This window comes from Pagrus pagrus (genome assembly GCF_965226575.1).
Source record: "Pagrus pagrus genome assembly, chromosome: 19".
In the NCBI taxonomy this organism is placed as follows: domain Eukaryota; kingdom Metazoa; phylum Chordata; class Actinopteri; order Spariformes; family Sparidae; genus Pagrus; species Pagrus pagrus.
The window spans coordinates 25697119-25715963 of NC_140203.1; the positions used below are offsets into that span (position 1 = coordinate 25697119).

The 18845-nt window shown below is 39.3% G+C and overlaps 1 protein-coding gene across 3 annotated transcripts in view; it reads right to left on the bottom strand.

Moving 5' to 3' along the window:
- The window catches only part of pam (peptidylglycine alpha-amidating monooxygenase), a 43950-nt gene extending 25262 nt beyond the window's left edge, over nt 1-18688 (bottom strand). For 2 of the 3 annotated variants that reach the window (XM_084383307.1, XM_084383305.1), the window contains exons 1-15: nt 18607-18688; nt 15432-15575; nt 15212-15347; nt 13906-14029; nt 13338-13395; nt 12673-12760; nt 10542-10633; nt 10036-10119; nt 8422-8470; nt 8072-8139; nt 7187-7267; nt 7023-7099; nt 4716-4819; nt 3345-3538; nt 1701-1757 (exon numbers count right to left, since the gene is read on the bottom strand). In XM_084383307.1, the coding sequence (XP_084239433.1) occupies nt 1701-1757; nt 3345-3538; nt 4716-4819; nt 7023-7099; nt 7187-7267; nt 8072-8139; nt 8422-8470; nt 10036-10119; nt 10542-10633; nt 12673-12760; nt 13338-13395; nt 13906-14029; nt 15212-15303 (1168 nt within the window). In that variant the 5' untranslated portion in view covers nt 15304-15347; nt 15432-15575; nt 18607-18688. Of the gene's footprint in view, nt 1-1700; nt 1758-3344; nt 3539-4715; nt 4820-7022; nt 7100-7186; nt 7268-8071; nt 8140-8421; nt 8471-10035; nt 10120-10541; nt 10634-12672; nt 12761-13337; nt 13396-13905; nt 14030-15211; nt 15348-15431; nt 15576-16340; nt 16362-18606 lie in introns of those variants that run through there. The other variant, XM_084383306.1, reaches the window with a different exon arrangement.
- Between the last annotated feature and the right edge of the window lie 157 nt (nt 18689-18845).

Below are 18845 nucleotides of genomic sequence, written 5' to 3' on the forward strand. Positions count from 1 at the left end.
ACCCCTAGTAAATAACATGTTGGGGATTGGACCCCTGAAACCTGGACCACTACAGGACTCTGGTCATTAGTTGGATTTCAGCTTTTTTGCAGAATGGAAATAGTACAATCAGTACAGCATAGTGGTTCTCTGTTTTATTTAAATAAAGCAAATAAAAACAAATATCTGTGAGGTGTTACCGATAGCTCGTATTAGCTAAAATCATTTAAGGACTCTAAAATGAGATCTGGCTACTCTCTGTGTGACTGTGGGAACACTAAACATCAACGGCTATAGTAACTGATATTGCTTTGTCACTGGAATCATGTTCACTGTGTGTTCAAAGTAATACGGGGCAAGGTTAGCTGTTTAGCTTGTTTTCACACTTTTAAGTGGGATGGCTGGGCCTGGTTATTTGAACAAAGCAACTGTATTCTTGGTTTTATGTTGGCGATTGCCACATGAAGATCATCTTCAACTAAAGAGCTGTGATCTGTATTTGTTCTTGATAAATGTTTTTGGCATGAACAACAACTTATCTCTTTGGGGCAAGTTGTTTTTATTCCTGTGTAAGCGGGGGTGTCTCACAAATTTCACTGACTAATCAAGTGAACATTGCAAGAACCCAAAACCCCAAACTCTAAACTTTGCAGAGAAATAATTTTGACTTTAGAGCCAAAAGCACGTTTTTAAACCAACCTATTGATGCTTTTAAAATTCTCACTCCCACAGGAGTGATTATAATATTGGTTTACACCTGTAACTGACTCATCTTTGAATAGTTTTGTAAGAAAAACATATACTTCTGGGGTTTTTCCTTTTTTGTTTCTTTGTGCAACACACAGCAGTAACAGGTCATCAATATCCATTTTTCAGAGTGCAGTGTGTGCTTGGCACGGATTGTTAATTGTTCATCAGTGTAGACATTTTTGAGGCTACTCAGTAAGGGTTCAGTAAGGTCGCTGGCTCGATTTCCTGGCTGCCCTGGATGCGTGTTGAAGTATCCTTGAGCAAGATACTGAAACCCAAATTGCTCCTGATGAGCAGGGTGGCTGCATGCTGTAATAAAATATGCATTGCATGGCAGCCTCTGCCATCAGTGTATGAATGTGTGTGTGAATGGATGAATGTGACAGCTGTTGTAAAGCGCTTGTATGTTGTAAATGCATAGTCCATAGACCATAGTATTTACCATAGAAAATTACCAGTGGATGACCAAAGTGGACTGATTTGAATTTAGGGGTGATCAGACACTGTCTTTTATAATTCTTGTGTGCCTCGATTGGAAAAATTAATAAAAAAATAAAGAAAAAGAAATTAAACAGCCGTAATGTCCTGGAAAACAATGGACTCTAAGGAAGTTACTTATTTTGCGACACAGAAATCTTACATTTTAAATTAGGACACAATATGTTGTACAATATGGTTTATCTAACCGTTATATGATATGCAAAACTGTGTATGCTCTGTGAATCCATACTAACTGGACGTTGGTTGACACACATTAATTGTTGACCCATGATGATGTCAGAGGCTGGACATATCAGTCACTAGTAAATGCAACAGGAAATGAGTACTAAAAGGGCAATAACAGCCTGAATAATACAGTAGTAGTGAAATGGGTTTGAATTCAGTCTGATTGTTGATAAGTTTTTGTAGTGCAAAAAAAAGAAAAAAAAAAAAAGTGTGCAGACGGTGGAGATCATTGTCCTTGAACTCACCCTGATCCAGAACCTGCTCTGCTTTGTTAGTATCCAACGACGACTTCTCTTGATGATCTTTAGGATAAAAACAAATTTCAGTGAGAGAGAGACAGGTTCTTTTTGAAAATGGACATGAAACAAGAAAAGGAGACATGCATGAAGAAAGGTGTGAAAAGTGAAAGAGAACTTAATAATAACACTTCATTTTAAGGACCAGGAATTTCATGGTAAGTAGCTGGTGTGGTAGGTGGTTATACAACCTAGGTATTTGAAAATTCTTTTAATTATCCCCAAATAGATGCAATCATTACCGGAATACTATTTAATAATAATAATTAATTCATAGGCTGATCATGCGATTTTGATTTCCAGCTAGTTTCTGTCCAGTGTTGGGTGAAACACATTTGTGGTACACAGAGAGCTGGGTAGCTGGGTCATGGGCTGATAATGGGCTTGCACCTCCTGGACCTGACTCCATATGCATCTCACTGGTTCCTTCTCCTGCTCTTTCTCTCTCCTCTCCTCTCCTCCTGTCTCTGTCCCTTCAACCTCTTCATCTCTCTCTCCTGTCTCATCCTCTGTTGAATTTTTAAAATGAAAAGTCTAAGTATACTACTGAGTCATGATAACTATAATTTGACCTAATATTTTAATGCCATGTTTAGTCACATTATTACTTATCCATCCAAACATCCAAATAATATTATTGATGGATAATTCATACTGTGACTGAACATGGCCTTAAAATATTCTGAATCATTGCATGTCCTTTCATTTTTCAGCCTATAGGCTACAGTTTAGCATCTCTATCTGTTGCATCTGTAGGCTTGTTCACTATTTTTCTCATTCTCTTAGCTTATTACAATTCTCACCTTTCCTCATCTTTGCCTGATCATCCTCTGCCTTTCTTGCTGCAACAAATGCTAACTTGGATTGATGCAGCCTCTTACCACTACGTTGCATCTTTGCTCCGATTCATTTAATTGCTGTTCTAAAAATAGACCTACAGTCACGTCACGACCGTGTTTACTTTCGGTTTTAATGAAACGAAACTTAAGGAAAAAATACGAGGACATGACCTTGGTGTCCTCAATGGTGGCTACGGCCCTGCCTGCAGAGACACAGATAATGGGTTGTAGAAAAGCCTATTCAATATCTGTAGAGTCAATCAATTTAAAGGAAGCCATGCATCCTCTGGACAATGTGAGTAACAACATGCGCAAGGAATCACAAAGGGGTTTTCATTTTTGGTAACACAAAAGTACTTTTCTCACTAGGTAATGCTGCAAAGCAACAAGTTACTTTTTAATGGTAGTAATCTTGTAACAGAACAAGGTACTTTAAAAAGTAATTCTACCCAACTCTGTGTCTGTCTAACTTCCCCTCAGCAGGCCAACAAATTGAAGTGAGTTGTTGCAGCTTCATTTTTAACTAGATTACATTTTAGAATATGATCATTAAATCACGTTGGGGTAATTTTCAATTAATTTTGAGGTAATTATTCTGATAATTGTTATTTTGTAATTACCACCTACTTATCATGACAGATGAGGACCCGTAAAATGAAGTGACATGAAAGTGTTGCCCAAAAAAAACAAACAGTTAAATTCTAAATTGAATAACTTTGGTATGCAATATGAAGAATATTTAATTCCTTTGTACCTGCTGAGCTTCCCATATGCATCATAGAGTTCATATCACCTGGACTGACAGCGATGGGAACATTTGCCTCAGCTGGAATATGCTGAAAAAGCTCTTTGGAGCCAGTCTCCATGCAGTTCATGTATGGGATGGCATGTTTGCTGTCCATGTAGTACATAATGTAGAAATTGCACATTTCATCATCAGAGGTACCACTGCAGAAAAAACAAAAAGGGATGAATGTATCACTCACAAACAGGCAGATGATCTTTGTATTAACAGTGAGGAGTGGTGCTATATCTGAGTCATTGAGACATTCTCTACAAACTGCCAAATATATTTTCATACTCTGACTACTGTCCATTGTTAGCTTTAGAGTCTTTCTGATAAATTGGCAATATTCAGCAACAATTGAACAATGAGGTTCAGAATTTAAAAAGTTGTAAGCCTGCATGAGCAATCAGACATTAAGGCTGGAGATATCCTTCATTTTTAGCAATGTGGTCACATAGATAACCAGCTCCATTGTGACTGTTAGTGTTCACATGTTTGCCTGTGTACTACACATGTTATTGGAGGATACGACTAGAGGCCACACCATAGAACCCTGACTGAATAGAACTCATGGATTTGTATGATTTAAAAAAGGACCACAGCGAAGCTAAAGGTTAATATTGTGTTAATGCTGAGATAATGGAAGAAAAAGCAACAGCAGTGCCATCACAGATATGTATGGCCCCTAATTAAGCAGAACTTGACAATGGTATACACTGTATGTTTATCTTGTTCTGCCAATGGGACAATGATGAGAAGAAACACCACCAGAATTTTCAAATGAACGCTACATAACTCACACACACACACACACACACTCACACTCACACACACACACACACACACACACACACACACACACACTTCTTTCAAAAGGATTTTTCTCCCATCGCCCATGGCCCTCCAGTTCATGTGCATTTATGTGGTGTTAATTACTGAGGACGTGCACAGCCAGTACTCCAAACACACAGGATATGTGTGGCAGCCCTCATGCACATGCAAACCTGTAATTTAATGCGAGCATATCTCCAGCCTTGGTATAAAGAAATGAGGGTGTGGCAGAAGAGAACAGACTGTTAACCACTGTGTGATAACCACAGAGCCTGTCTTACACACTACAGATACATGTCTGTAAGCTGTATTTCAATACAAAGACAGTCACAAGGGAGCAAACAAAAGCTCATCTATTACTGAAGTTGTCAGAGAAGATCCTTGTGTAGAACCATTGATAATGAAAAGGTACTTTTCAGTTACTGCAGACTTCCTCTTCAGTGCAGTTTAAATTAAAAATTTAAATTAAAAATGCATTAGGAATATTGGGTTTTAAACAAAACTCACCCAATATAAGTTTTGGAGTTTCTGCCCTCGCCAGTAAACACACATCTGGCTGCAACGGTGTCACCGTACTTCACATTCACCTCCTTATTTGCTGGATAGAAAGCCTGGAGAGAAAACACAGTCACTGCTGGGCAATGACTCAACAGAACTTCAAAGACGGTTGTGATCAATATATTCCTTGTTGAATTCAGACGTTAAAGTCACAACAAGTCTGACCCACTTTTTCAAATTATTAGATTGGATTATAGATTACACATTTTCACTGCTACCTTGCACTAAAGGCAGGCATCTGAGTTAAGGTGGGTCACATACTGTCGCCAGCCTTGAGCACAGACAGTATACGAGGTGGCAAAAAGGAAACATGACAGGAAAGAGGAAAGGAAAATGGCAAATATGACTGCAGAGGAGAGAAAGAAAGGATGAAATGAAGAGGTTAAGAAGGGGCAAATGAACTAAACAAAAAAGGATGAAGGATACCATGGGGGAGCTCTGGCTATAAGCTTTTATTTTTTATTTTATGTTACTGTAGTGCCACAATTACATTAGGTGATACAACTGGGCAAGCATCACATAATAAAAGTTCACAAAACATTCAGAATGTCAGAAGAATATGCAGACTGGACCTCAAGCCATGTGCTGAAAATGGAAATCTGACTTGTGACTTTTGGTGAGATGATGTAGCTCTTGAAGCTGGAGAAAACTAGGAATGTATTCCGCTTTTTAAGGAAAGTTATGTTTCTGACAATGAAAAACAAAAAGAAATGAGATATACCACTGCAGTGTGGCTTTAATTGGGTTTAGAATGAAAAGAGATTAGAATTCTAATGGTACAACACAATGATACACAAAGCTGGAACCAGTAAATATTTGGCATTTTGCTTAATAACTGCTTTAAAATAAATTATACAAATTGTTGATTGAAGAAATAGTTCCGCATTTTGGGAAATACACTTGTGCACTTTCTTGCCAGAGTAAGATTGATAGCAACCCGTCATACCCATTTGTTAAATATGAAGCTTGAGCTAACAGCCAGTTAGCTTAGCTTAGAAAACAGTGTGGACACAGGAGAAACAGCTAAGCTGGCTCTGTCCAAAGGGAACACATGTCAAACAGGGGACAATTTGGGGATACAAAGTAGTAATTAGTAAGCTTTGGAGATGTTGCATAAAAAACTGGGACACAGTCGTGATACCCTTGTACCCATAACTATACATTGTTGGTAAAAATAATTTGGTAAACAAAAGGCTGCCCAATAGGAACAGACCAATACCCCTTTTCCACTGGTCAAAAATCCCACTTAAACCTGCTAAGATGAGGCTTTTGTATGCAATGTGAATGTGTAAACTCAGCATTAACATCCGGGTCAATTGACTCTGCAGTAGACACAGGTTTTTATCACCTCGGCTTGGCTCTGATCTGATCTAAATCCGGTGGTGGTCTGTAAATAAGGAAGGAATTTGGGATACGGTCTTTGTGTACAGGGCTACCTGCTTGGAGGTGTGTTCTTAACTAATGACACGCGTGTCTTGTGTGGTAGTCAAAGGAGCAGCTGGAAATTCTCTTTCCTGCACAGACATGATTTGAGGGGGAGAAGGGGACAGTGATGAGTTGGCCAAGTGTGCCAGTGGAGAAACTCTACAACAGGGGAAAACAACAGTAGGAGTGCCACTGTTTTGCATTAACATCCTTCTTTTGGGAGCCACTGTGATCTGGGCCAAGGAAGGTGGAGTTTAGCTTTACTGCATGCTGATACCTTTATAATGCAGGTAGAGCCACCGGTCTGCCCAAAGCGAAGGCCTGTTTTACATGTTGATAGGCTAGCTGTTTCCCAAGTTTCCAGTTATGACTCTAAGCTGGCACTGGCTGGTAGGCTCCAGCTTCACATTTTGCAAATGGAGTGTTATTGATCAGCTCATCTTTACTCTTTGCAAGAAAGAAAATATACTGTATATAATTCTCAAAAATGCTAAATTGTTACTTTGACTTCCTGTTGATTGACTAATTGTCCATATTCTTCAGTTTTATGCACAAAACTTTAGTGTTTGTGAGTTGGACTTTGAGCTCTACAATACATCCTTCGTCAATGGTTGGAATACTGAATCTGCTGCTCCTGTTATGACATGGTGTTAGAGTAAGGCCTGGACTGGGTTTCTGTCTATTTTTTTTTTTTTTATTGATGGTGAAGAAGCAGAGAGGAAGTGAGAAGAGAGATGGGTATGACACATAACCCAGGTCCCAGGCTGGACTCAAACCAGAGACAGTGAAAATGTGTATGCCACATAACGGACATCTCATGTGAACAAGTACCTGTGGTAGCTGAGGGGACTGTCTCCCAATCAGGCTCCACTTCCCGTCTCGGATCCTGTAGCCACTGACCACTTTACCTGTTATAAAAACAGTCATTCAGACTACCACAGATACTGATAAAAGTTACTCTGAAACAATCTGCTGAATTATCTGATATAACTCACCAAGGTGGTGTGTGTGGGTCCTGAAGGCAAACGGGTAGATGGGATATGAAGTGTAATCACAGGCGATGTCTGCATTTGTCACTAACAAAAAAGAGGAATGTCAAAACAGGCCCAATCTGTACTGTACAGTTCCTTTTCTATCACTCCTATACTTCTATGCATTCCAAGAGCAACATTTGAATATGGACCATGTGGAAAATAAGGCAAATGCACAAGTGTTGGCACTTACTCAACACAAATATTCAGACAAGAGCCTTGCCTGAATCAAATAAATACACACTGGCCAAATCACATTATAGGTCAACATGTGGGCTTTCACTGACAACAATAGAGGGCTGTACTACAAAGCACGCTTAGTGGGTTAGCAAAGTATGTTGAGCTTAAAGGGGAAATATTATTTTCAGGGTTTGTACACATACATTTGGGTATCTGGAGTACCTACCAACCCACAAACTGTGAAATAAGACATCCTTGTCAATTTCTTATGAGCTCTCTAGGTCAGACAACATGGGATTCAGCGAGCCAATTACATTTTGGCCTCCTTCTAACAAAAGGTTGAGGCTCATTTGATAATACTGCCCACAGTCTGAATACCCCCAGCAAAGGCTTCAGAGCTACCTGTACGAAGGTCCAGTCCACCCCCCTATCACTTGTTTCTGTACTATGTAACTTCAGTGAGAAGGTATGATCACAGCGTTACATACATGTTTACTTCGATACAACTTTTCAAGACTTAACATTGTTAAGACGTTATGAGTTTTGTCTGACAAATTGTTACAGAGCTGGGATTTGTCTTTATGTTGCACTCAGAAACTGTAGCAAACTGGTGCCAAATAGCACAAAAGGCCACAAATTTACATCTTGAAAAAAATATACCAAACCTACCTCTTTTCCCTGGAAGGATAACTGTGTCCACAGACATGAGCAGGTATATGCCAGCAATGAAAGGCTGCCTTTGATGAGAGCCACAGTTAAGAGGGTAAGAATGCTGTTTTGGTCATATTTGGAATAATCTGACCTGTGATATTTACTAGCTATATTTTTTTGGCAAAGTATCTATTGCATATTCTTCCTGGTACTTCAGAGGAAACACACATACAGTAGTCTCAGAGAGAACAAGCTTAACACTGTGCCACTCTTTTTTCCTGCCTAAACAGGCACCAAGTTTTACAGTTCTGACTAAGATTCCTTTCAGCATTCAACAGAAAATTCAATTCTTTTAAGTAAATACTTACGGTTTGGATGTCATTCTTAAGGCAACTCCTGAACAATCTCTATGATGGTCTGCAGAACAAAACAAAATACAACAAAATAAAACTGCTACATTCATTTTCATTATGAGCACTACAATCACCAAAGCTGACATTTACAATTACAAAAACAGAAGAGAAAGGTATGATGGAAATAGGCAGCTATACCATTGATAGACTATCGCATCTGAATTTGAAAAGATAAAAGGGATCATTGTTTTCATGTCCTGACTCATTTACATTTTCAAATCTTCTTTAAAAAGGTAAGTATTTTACAATAACAGTTTGACTTCATGCTGGTAGCCCTCTTCCCAAACAAAACAATAGAAGATCTCTGGTAATATTATCAGTTCAGTTCAGTTCTTCCCCCGAGAGTAAACCCTTTTCTCAAGGAAATCAATACAATAAACAAAACAACAATAAACATTTCCCATGTTATCGGTAGTTGAAATTGAAAGCTAATTTTTTGATAGATTTTCAATTAAGAATCAGAAGTATAACATTTCTAGTTAGAACATCTTTTTAACGTGATACCATCCAATTCAAAGCCACAACAAAGTAGACCCTTAAGTTGAACAACACATCTCTCATACTGTGCCAGCAACAGTATGAGGCTCATTATGGTACGTTTTATTGTAGGGCTGTTGTATTGGATTTCATTACGCTGTACAGGTGTTCCTAATAAAAGACCCTTAATGTAATATACAATCATACTGAGCACAATGTAGTATATTTTTGGTCCTACTCCTAACTGTCTCTCTCTCCTTTTTTTTTTCTTCTTCTGCATGGATGCTTACTTAACCAATATATTATTTTTCAGCAATCAAACATTCACATTGTCTGAGGGACAAATTATTACACAACACCTCAACATTTTGTTCCTACTTGCGTACTTACTGGCAATGGACAACTATTTTGCTTTAACTCATTATTCTGAAGTTAATAGTAATAATACTGAACAGTGTAATGGCTGTGGAAAAATGACACAATCGGCATTTAGATCAGTTTACCTAAATTTTGCTATGCTATTTGGTCAAAGAAAGTACAAATTGCAGCACAAAGGAAGTGGACGCACTTCCTTTGTGCTGCAATTTGTGCAACCAAACTGCCATTGTGCAACCAAAACAGGACGAGGCGAAAAAGGTGAAGAGGGAGAGTGATAGCAACCGAGGTAAAAGAAGACTGAACGGACAGCTTTCACCAGATGGCGAGGTCCTGTCCTGTATCAAAGTCCCCTGCTGATATGAGATTCCCCTTACTGCTAGGACATGAGAGGTTCAAAGCCAGAATTCTTTCTACTCTATCAGAAAGTAACAACACCTGCCTACTTATTAATACAACCCAGGTGTTTATAGCAGTAGCCATGTTGCTATCAGTAAAACTACACAGAAACGGGAGGGAGGAAGATTAAAAAGTTGTCTATTTCCCCCCTAACATTTTCGAAGCTGTGAAACCTCTTGCTGTAGTATTTCAGATTACTTTAAAACACTTTTCTTTTTTTTCACAATTTTTCCAGACCTTCATTGGAGTGATATAACTGATTACATAAATCGTCTTTGAAACACAAATGTTAGTTCTTTAGATGTCATTAGGATTTACCTCTGAAAGCAGTGACGTCTCCATAATGGATCTGCAGCACAAAGTAGGACATTCCTGAGTTTCTTCCAACTTTAAAACCAACATCTGATGAGACAACAAAAAGAAGAACAGAGCTTAGATTAATACATTAAACTGCATGGAGATATAAGCAAAAGACAAAAAGATAGAAAGATATGAATAACTGTATGAAAAAGCCCATACTTGACCATTCATGATCTTTATTCATCTCACATTCATCATAACTACTTTTTACCCAATAATTGATCCTTTGAAAACTTTAAGTCAGGTCTATGTTGTCTACTAAGTTGACAAGCTACTTCTCAACAATGTAAGTACTACAAAATACATTCCATTTATATCCACTGCATTTAAACATTTTTTAGAGATACAGTAGATCTCAAAGCCTGGTCAAAAGACAGCAAAACTCTCCACATGGCTATACAGCTTAAAGTCAGTGAATAAATATGACTTTCAGTAATTTTCAATCAACACTTTGAGAGACAAACCTCTGGGTAATTTAGTAGGTGGTGCATTCCGAGCCCAGGCGTACATAATGGAAGATCCGTCCTCACAAGTGCCTTGTGCACTTCCACAGTCCCTTGAGAGAAACGAATGAATAATGGGAAATAGTAAATCATAGAGGTAGTTATAGAGCAACTAAAACACCTGTCTGTGGTATTGCAATTATATTATATTATATTATATCATATTATTTGTCATAGTGTTTCTGAATATTCTTAGTCATTCAGTTATTGGTATATTCAAAAGGGGGAAGGTCAAGGGCAACCTTACTTGCAATAGTCTGAGCAGTTCCTCTTTCAAAGTAAGTGTTAAGTAACAAAATGCGGAGGGGCATGACACAAGAGACATAATCATCATTACACAGATATTTAAATCAGTATGAGTTTGGCCCCTTCAGAGAACCAGAACAAGCTGAAACCGCTGACACATTATCAACTTGTAAAGTCGATATGGTGAACATGTTTGCACATTCAGCCAACACATCCTTTGTCATGTTTGTATCGACTTGATGAATTTCCAGTATTCACTCTCCTTTTAGCTCTCTTTAGCTGCTAAGTGCTCCACTATTTTCACCATCTTATCTCTATCTGCTCAGCACCAAACAGCAGACAAGCACGGTTAGTGTGCAGTGAGTTTACAAGAGCCTCGTCACTGAAAACAGCTGCCTTCTACAAAGCTTCACAGAGCTGAGGGAAACGGAAGGGTTGGCTAATTCTCTGTGGGTTTGTCACCTTTCACAATACACAAAGTCATGGTGACAGCTGTCGATATAAAAACAGAGATAAGTCTAGCTTAAATATAAACCAAGAAGAGAGCATACGTATATGTATGTATGTATGTATGTATGCATGCATGCATGTATGTATGTAAATATATATATACGGTTGTGGTCCAAAGTTACATACACTTGTATAGAACATGTTTATCATGGCAGTCTTCAGTTCCAGTGATTTCTACAGCTCTCATTCTTCTGTGATGGAATGAGTGGAAGACAAACTACTTTGTTATAAAAAGTTTGGTTCAATAATGAATTTATTATAGGTCTTCTGAAAATATGACCAAATCTGCTGGATCAATAATATACATACAGTAAACAGACCTTTTTCACAGCAGCCATATTGACATGAAATAGAGGGTAAACACAGGTTTCATTAGTGACAGTAAATGAGGGTTCCATTGCATTAAGTGTAGCGGAGACTTTCTAGTGAGCCGACATGCACAATAGCAGCACCTTGACTCTGTCTGACCTGAATGGAACAGAATCTTAATAAGTGTCATTGGTAACACCTGTGTTTACCCTGCTGTTTAATGTCAAAATGGCTGCTGTGAAAAAGGTCTATAGGACGATCAATTTAGTTGATTATAGAAAGTTGTGTGAATCAAATGTTCTTTGTAGCATGGCCTCTAAACTTCTTCTGACTGATTCTGATTGATAACAGCTGCTGACTTTTCTGGGCCCATTTTAATAGGGCTTGTTTGATACAGCCATTAGACTCAGCCATGAACACTACAATGGGAAAGTCTAAGGAGCTCAGCATTATTGTTTTGAACAAGCCAGGAAAGTCACTTGGAGCCATTTCAAAGCAGTTACAGGTCCCAAGATCAACTGTACAAACAGCTGTTTGTAAGTGTAAATTGCATGGCACAGTTGTGTCACTGCCATGATCAGGAAGAAAACACAAACTATCACCTGCTGCTGAGAGAAAACTGGTCAGGATGGTCAAGAGTCAACCAAAAACCACCAAAGAGAAAGTTGTTCAAGATTGGCTCTTGGGTGCAGTTGGGTGGTAAAGGAATGGCTAAATCAGGCTAGAATTAAAGTTTTGGAATGGTCTTCCCAAAGTCCTGACTTGAACCCCATTGAGAACATTTGGACTGTGCTGAGGAAACAAGGAAGCTAACACATTAAGTTGAACTTCACAGATTCTGTCAAGAGAAGTGGTTAAAAATTCACTACCAGGACAACCAGAAGCTTGTGGATGGTTATCAAAAGCATCCAATTGAGGTGAAAATGGCCAAGATGCAAACTGTTGACCACGACTGTATAATATTTTACCCCACCAATGAAAACATTCCTTTCACACACTTAACAGTGAGCTGTGAGTTAAGTATTACCAGTAGTGGCTGGTAGAGACAGGAGTCTGGCAGCCAAACAGCAGCATGTGATGGACTGTTTCCATACTGGCATGAGGTATGAAGTCCACTGTGGAGGAAAGGCACTGTGGTTAAGTTATTTAATATTTAATGATATGCTAGAGTCACTCAACATACTTCAGGCTTTCAGACTCAATTCTCTCTGACCATCTAAACTTGATTTGCTGTCAAAGCTGATTCAAAAACAAACTTTGGTCAGAGTCAAGTGGCCCACAGATCAATGAAAGCCATGACTGTAGTGATGTTTATTATTATTTTTATTATTATTATTATTATTATTAATATTATTATTATATTTAGTAAACACTTCCATGGCCCCCTTGATATGGGAAGCCCTCTCTTCTCTCTCCTCATTTGTGCCACCTGAGTTCTTTCTGTTGTCTTCAATGGCCGCCAAGCCACAATGTTATTAGCTGAAACACTGGATTCAATCTTCAAGGCATTGGAGCTGGGGAAACTGTGTATCAGTGAAGTGCCTCCTACCTCTCAGACAGTGCACACTTTGGCTCAATGCACGCCTTGCCCATACCACCCAGCTCTACCCCTCCATTTTGTGCCTTCAGGCCTAGGTATAGGGTGACCCACATGTTTATCAACTATAAATATTTTAAGGAAAATATACTCACCAATATATGCATCTTGACTAGTCGGCACAGGAAATGCCATACACAGGTAAGTGTCCGACTGAAACATTAAAGAACACAATTTGATATTCATTACTGAATAATAGACAGTGGACATCACTTGCTGAAATGTCCAGCGGCATAAGTTTCTGGTACATTAATTTCTTGACTGATGTTAAGAGTAAAAGGTGATTAAAGTTCAAACTAAATTTAAGTATGTGGACACTGTACTTATATGATGTTGACTGTTAAGTAACATTCAGCGGAAGGAGAGGAGTTTATTTTACAATATGAACTCAGAGGAATCAAAAATATTCCCTATTTCTTTTAATCAAAATGTAAATATGGTTCGTGACTTCATGAAATTATTACTGTGCTGAGAGAGGGGGGGTGACATGCAGCAAAGGGCCGCATGTCAGACTCGAATCCTGGGCTGCTGCAGTGAGGACACAGCCTCCGCACATGGGACGCCCGCTCTACCAAATGAGCTAATGGGCGCCCCATGTTTGGCATTTTTGTCTGAAAAAGACCAGGATGTATAAGTAGTAGTGTAGTAGAGAAACAGACTCACCCCACTCGGGATGACACCAGGCATCCGGAGATCTACAGAGAAATTATGAGAGTTTGTGAAGACCTGCTGCTGCTTAGTCCTGGACATGCAGTCGCTGGGATCAGACAGGACATTTTCCCGAGACCTTAGGGAAAAACAACGATGTGGTTAACTTTCTGCTTTACAACAGGACACATAATAAATGACAGAGGTAGCAGTTGTACTGCCTAGCTACACTTCAACACAATAACCAACATACAGAAAAATATTCCATGTCCACAAGATGAGAAACATTTCCAATTTAAAATTAAGCTGCGGCTAAAATTGAACAATCAAGTATGTAGTAGAATCTGAGAATAATAGAATCTAGAGTCATATGTCATCCACCAAGCTTGGCTGACATGGTTTGTAAGAGAAGCATGGCTACTGAAACATCTTAAGATGCAAGATTTAAAAGGAGACATATTATGCTTTTTTGTTTTTTTCCTTTCATTCAGTGTGTTATATAGGTTTTTTGCCCAGGTAAAAGGTCGAACAGTTAAAAAGCCCAAAGTCCGTGCCAACGGGAGCTGCTCTCTTACAATGAGTGTTGCTGCTTCATACTCTTTTCTGCTTGCCTATATATTGCTTTATACTCTTTTCTTGATATTGCGAGTGTGATCAAAAACATGTAGTATTGATAAACAGTCAGCATTACAGATTAGTCCTCCTCCTTATCTCACACACACTACCCACTGTCACACCTCGCCTAGATCAAACTAGTATTTCCAGTAGGGGATAACACATCTGCCACGGTCAGTATTCTGTTGTGTGCTACATATGTGAAAGGGAAGAACAGGTCATGAGAAAAACATTTTAAGATGCAAGATTTACAGGAGAGATGTTGTGCTTTTAAGTTTCTTCCATTCCTTCAGTGTTTTATATAGATTCTTGTGCATGCTGTAAGTTTTGCCATGTTTTATGTTGCTTTACTGTTTATTATGGAGATCAGGCTGTTGCATCAGGTGTTGCTACTCCCAGTCTGGGGTGATGTTGGACTAATGTTGTAATATTGAAAGACAGCAAAGAGAAAGGTGCTGGCTCAGGACGGCGTGTGTCAGCTGACCAATCAGAGCTGACTGGGCTTTTCAGGAGGGAGGCCAGAAACTAAAACAGAGCATCTCAGACAGAGGGGAGAATAGAGTACTGCAGCATTGAACAAAACTGATGCGCTTTTTGAGCATTAAAACATGTAAACCTATTCTAGTAGTAACCCAAAATAAAATTATGAGCCTGAACATTAGCATAAAATCAAATAATCAAACAAAAGAGAGAATTCTGTTCTTACCTTTTGAACCCATACACAGGGTTTTGTATTTCCAGGCTGTGGCTGTGACAGATGAATAACAGTACCACCACACAGAACACAGGGACTCTCATCGTGCCTGTGGCTATCACAGTGTCTTTTGCTGCTTCTGCCTGGGCTGCAAATGTGAACAGAGGCTGTTAGAATTATCCTGTGAGAAACCACTAACTGGGCAAATTGCATAAAAGGATTCTTGTCACACCTTCTTCCAGCAGCCTGGTGGAAGAGTAGGAATATGAGGGAGGTGAAGGAAGTATCCCTGCTGGACCTTACTCCTTTAGCATGTCTGATTGCAATTTACGCTTTGGTCCTCACTGTGGATAAGATGGCTGTCTGGAGCATCAGTCTGAAAAAAACAAGTGTTAAAGCTTAGTAAAACAGGAGTTTCTGTCAAATCATTTTACTATCTTAAATGTTGTTAATAAGGTTGGTACATTTGATGATATATTATTTCTCTATCTGGATATCTCCATACAACATTCAATCTAAGGGGGATCTAACTTTTAATATCTCTGGTAATGGACATAAAGTAAAAATCAATAACTTTGAAAGCATAATGTCAACCAAAAAGTAAGAAGTAAGAAGAAGAAAACTACACTGATGATTTAAAAACCAGCTGAAAAAATTAAGGGAACACTTGAATCAGGGCACCAGTGAGCTCCTGGATGCGGCGCCAGATGCACTGATACATAACGTCCCATGGGTGCTCCATTGGATTTAGGTCAGGGGAACGAGAGGGCATCAAAAAATGGCATCAATGCCTTTGTCATCCATTTGATGACAATGGAAACAAGTTATTTTCAAACTCAATTTAGTCCAGGGGCCAGATGCAGCATTATTACCAATAAATAACACCAACAAATTATTCCTTTAATTAAGTGAACAGCCTGTCGCATGAAAATTCAGTGCACTTTCAACATGTCCCAGTTTCTCCATTCAGTCAGTCCCAAAAAGCCTGTTCACATAGGTAAGTGGTCCAAAATATGAACACAACTTTGGATGCTAGGGCTGTCAATTTGGGTATCCTGGTAAGAGATAATTACAAAATGTGTCCTGGCCAGTGGAGGCAAATTTCTCCTTTACAATCTGAATCACACTGCAAGTCAGTTACCTCAAGTTGGATGTCAACCTGTAGATCTGAAGCCTCGACTGTGAATGGAAGCAGAAAACTGTGAACTCTTGCCGTTTTTTCATTACATCTGCCGGGCCTGGCTCTACTCAGTTTGACAGTTTTCAGTGAATGCGATTATGGAGGAGCTAGCTGCAAAAAATAAGTCAAAATCACCAGTTGGGGTTTCAAACCGGATGCAACCAGCAAGCCAAATGACCTAACTGAAGCAATTTGCTGTCTCTGCAAATGTATGGTACCGGCAAAGGACTCTTATACTACCAATTTGCACAAGCATTTGCAAATACACCATCCTGCTGAGTACCTTCTGACATCTGCTGTCTTTATTGTGAAAAGATAATTTCACTCAAACATTACAGCCTGCAGTTTCATCCCGGCACTCTTCAGCGCACAGGGTAAAATATGGATAGGAAATGCTGCACGTGGCATTTTTCTAACAGTTTTTGAATTTGTGTATAGGTTCAATTTATTCCCAACTGTTCACCGCATCCTGGAGGAGCTGGACTACCTGTGCAACCTGATCGGGCTACAGGCACCACGTCATGCTACCAGTAGTGGCACACTGCTAGGACACTAGCAGAACACAAAACTACAATCAGTTAGGAAAGTATCAGGACAGAGCAATTGTTTGTGGCCATTGTGCAAAACCATTCCCTTTTTTGTGTTGTCTTGCTTTTGTCTCTGCATCTGTTGTCACTTCATTTGCACTAAAGCAGGTGAAAATGATTCATGATCACTTGTGCTTCCTAAATGGACAGATTGATATCCCTGAAGTCTAACTGACTCTGTGCTATCTGTAAAAAAACTAAGTGTTCCCTTAGTTTTTTTGAGCAGTGTATACTTAAGTGTATATCAATTCACATCACATTTATAAATGATTTAATGCCTACAACCAATCAATCATCAGGTGTGTGTTAGGTTGAAATGACACAACATTAACAGAAACAGTGAGAGTGGTGCAGACAATAAGGACAGTGACACAGCGCTAAAACAAAGCGTGTACATAGTCTGAATATTACAACAAGTAACCCCATTTTTTATCATAAAACTCGAATGTAAAAAGGAAAGAGTGGTTAAATTCAAAATATAGTGGTTAAATCCAACCTTTTATTCCTTTCCAATTATATTGCCCAGCACTAACTGTACCTGGACCAATCATGCTTACTGTTGTGCACAGTCACCCCCAAAGGCCCATTGTGAGCCAGGGAAAACCCTGTTATGGTTGACACATCCATGTCATCCCATGGTATCTCTTATACCTCCTGACCCTGCTTCCCACCATGAAGATCCAACCGTGCTCATTTAAGTTTGCAAGCGTCTGTGTGTCACAAGCTCAGAGGATGCTTATAAATGACAAAGGGAAAATCATTGAGATGATCAGTTTGCTTGGTGACTCATCGCTGTTGACTGAGTGAGGTGGAAATAACAGAGAGAGGAGGGGTGTGAATGGGCAGTGCTGTGCTGACATCACAGCCCGCTGAGGATATAGCGGAAACTATGGAAACAGGGCTCATCCCACTCATGGACCACAGCACGTAATCCACCAGACAACACAATAGCGTTAAAGATTGAAGATGTTCACTTTCCTGTACTATTACAGCACCTAAAACACTATTTAGATCCACCTCATTATTACACGGCTGCTGCTTTCATTAAGTAACAGCTGGCCAACGCTGAAACAACGCAAAACATGTAGCCAATACTAGGATAAGGTAGAAAACACAAATATGCGCTGAATTAAAAGTAGACCTCAACACAAACGGCCTTTAACTGTATCAATTTCACGTTCAAAAATGAGAATACTTTCTGTTGTTCATCATGCAATGACACCCCCACGAAAAACAAAACAGATGTCACGCCTGAATTTAACAGGAAATGGTCAAAGAAAATAGCCGCCTGTAACTAGCGCTATGCTTTTAAGGGAACAATGAAGACCCTTTTGATCTAAGCATGCAAACTGTAGAGATAAGAAGCGGCCAGGTTATTGTCGTAACTTCATTTAGCTCCTTAATTAGCTGATGAGGGAGGTTTCCATGTCAGTATTTTGCATGAGCTGGGGTTAGCTATCTTGTGCGTTGGTGTGTGTGTGTGTGTGTGTGTGTGTATTGACAGGTTAAACAACGAATCTGAGCTGTGATCAGTTGAACTAAAGATGACTAGACTATAGCCTGCGTTGGCTTGCTGTTTAACTCGACGCGACAGCACAAACAGAAATGCTTTGACATTAATAAACAAAACAACACGGTACCTGTTCGCTGTCGCCAGACGTCTTCCAATCGCCTCAGTAAAAACCTGTGGCCTGTGTCGTTGGTAGGAATCAATAACGCCACTTCCACTTTTTCAAAATAAAGGCATCTCTATGAACGTACATCTTAAAGAATAGTCACCACTCGCTCTCTCTCTCTCTCTCTCTCTCTCTCTCTCTCTCTCTCTCTCTCTCTTTCACACACACACACACACACACACACACACACACACACACACACA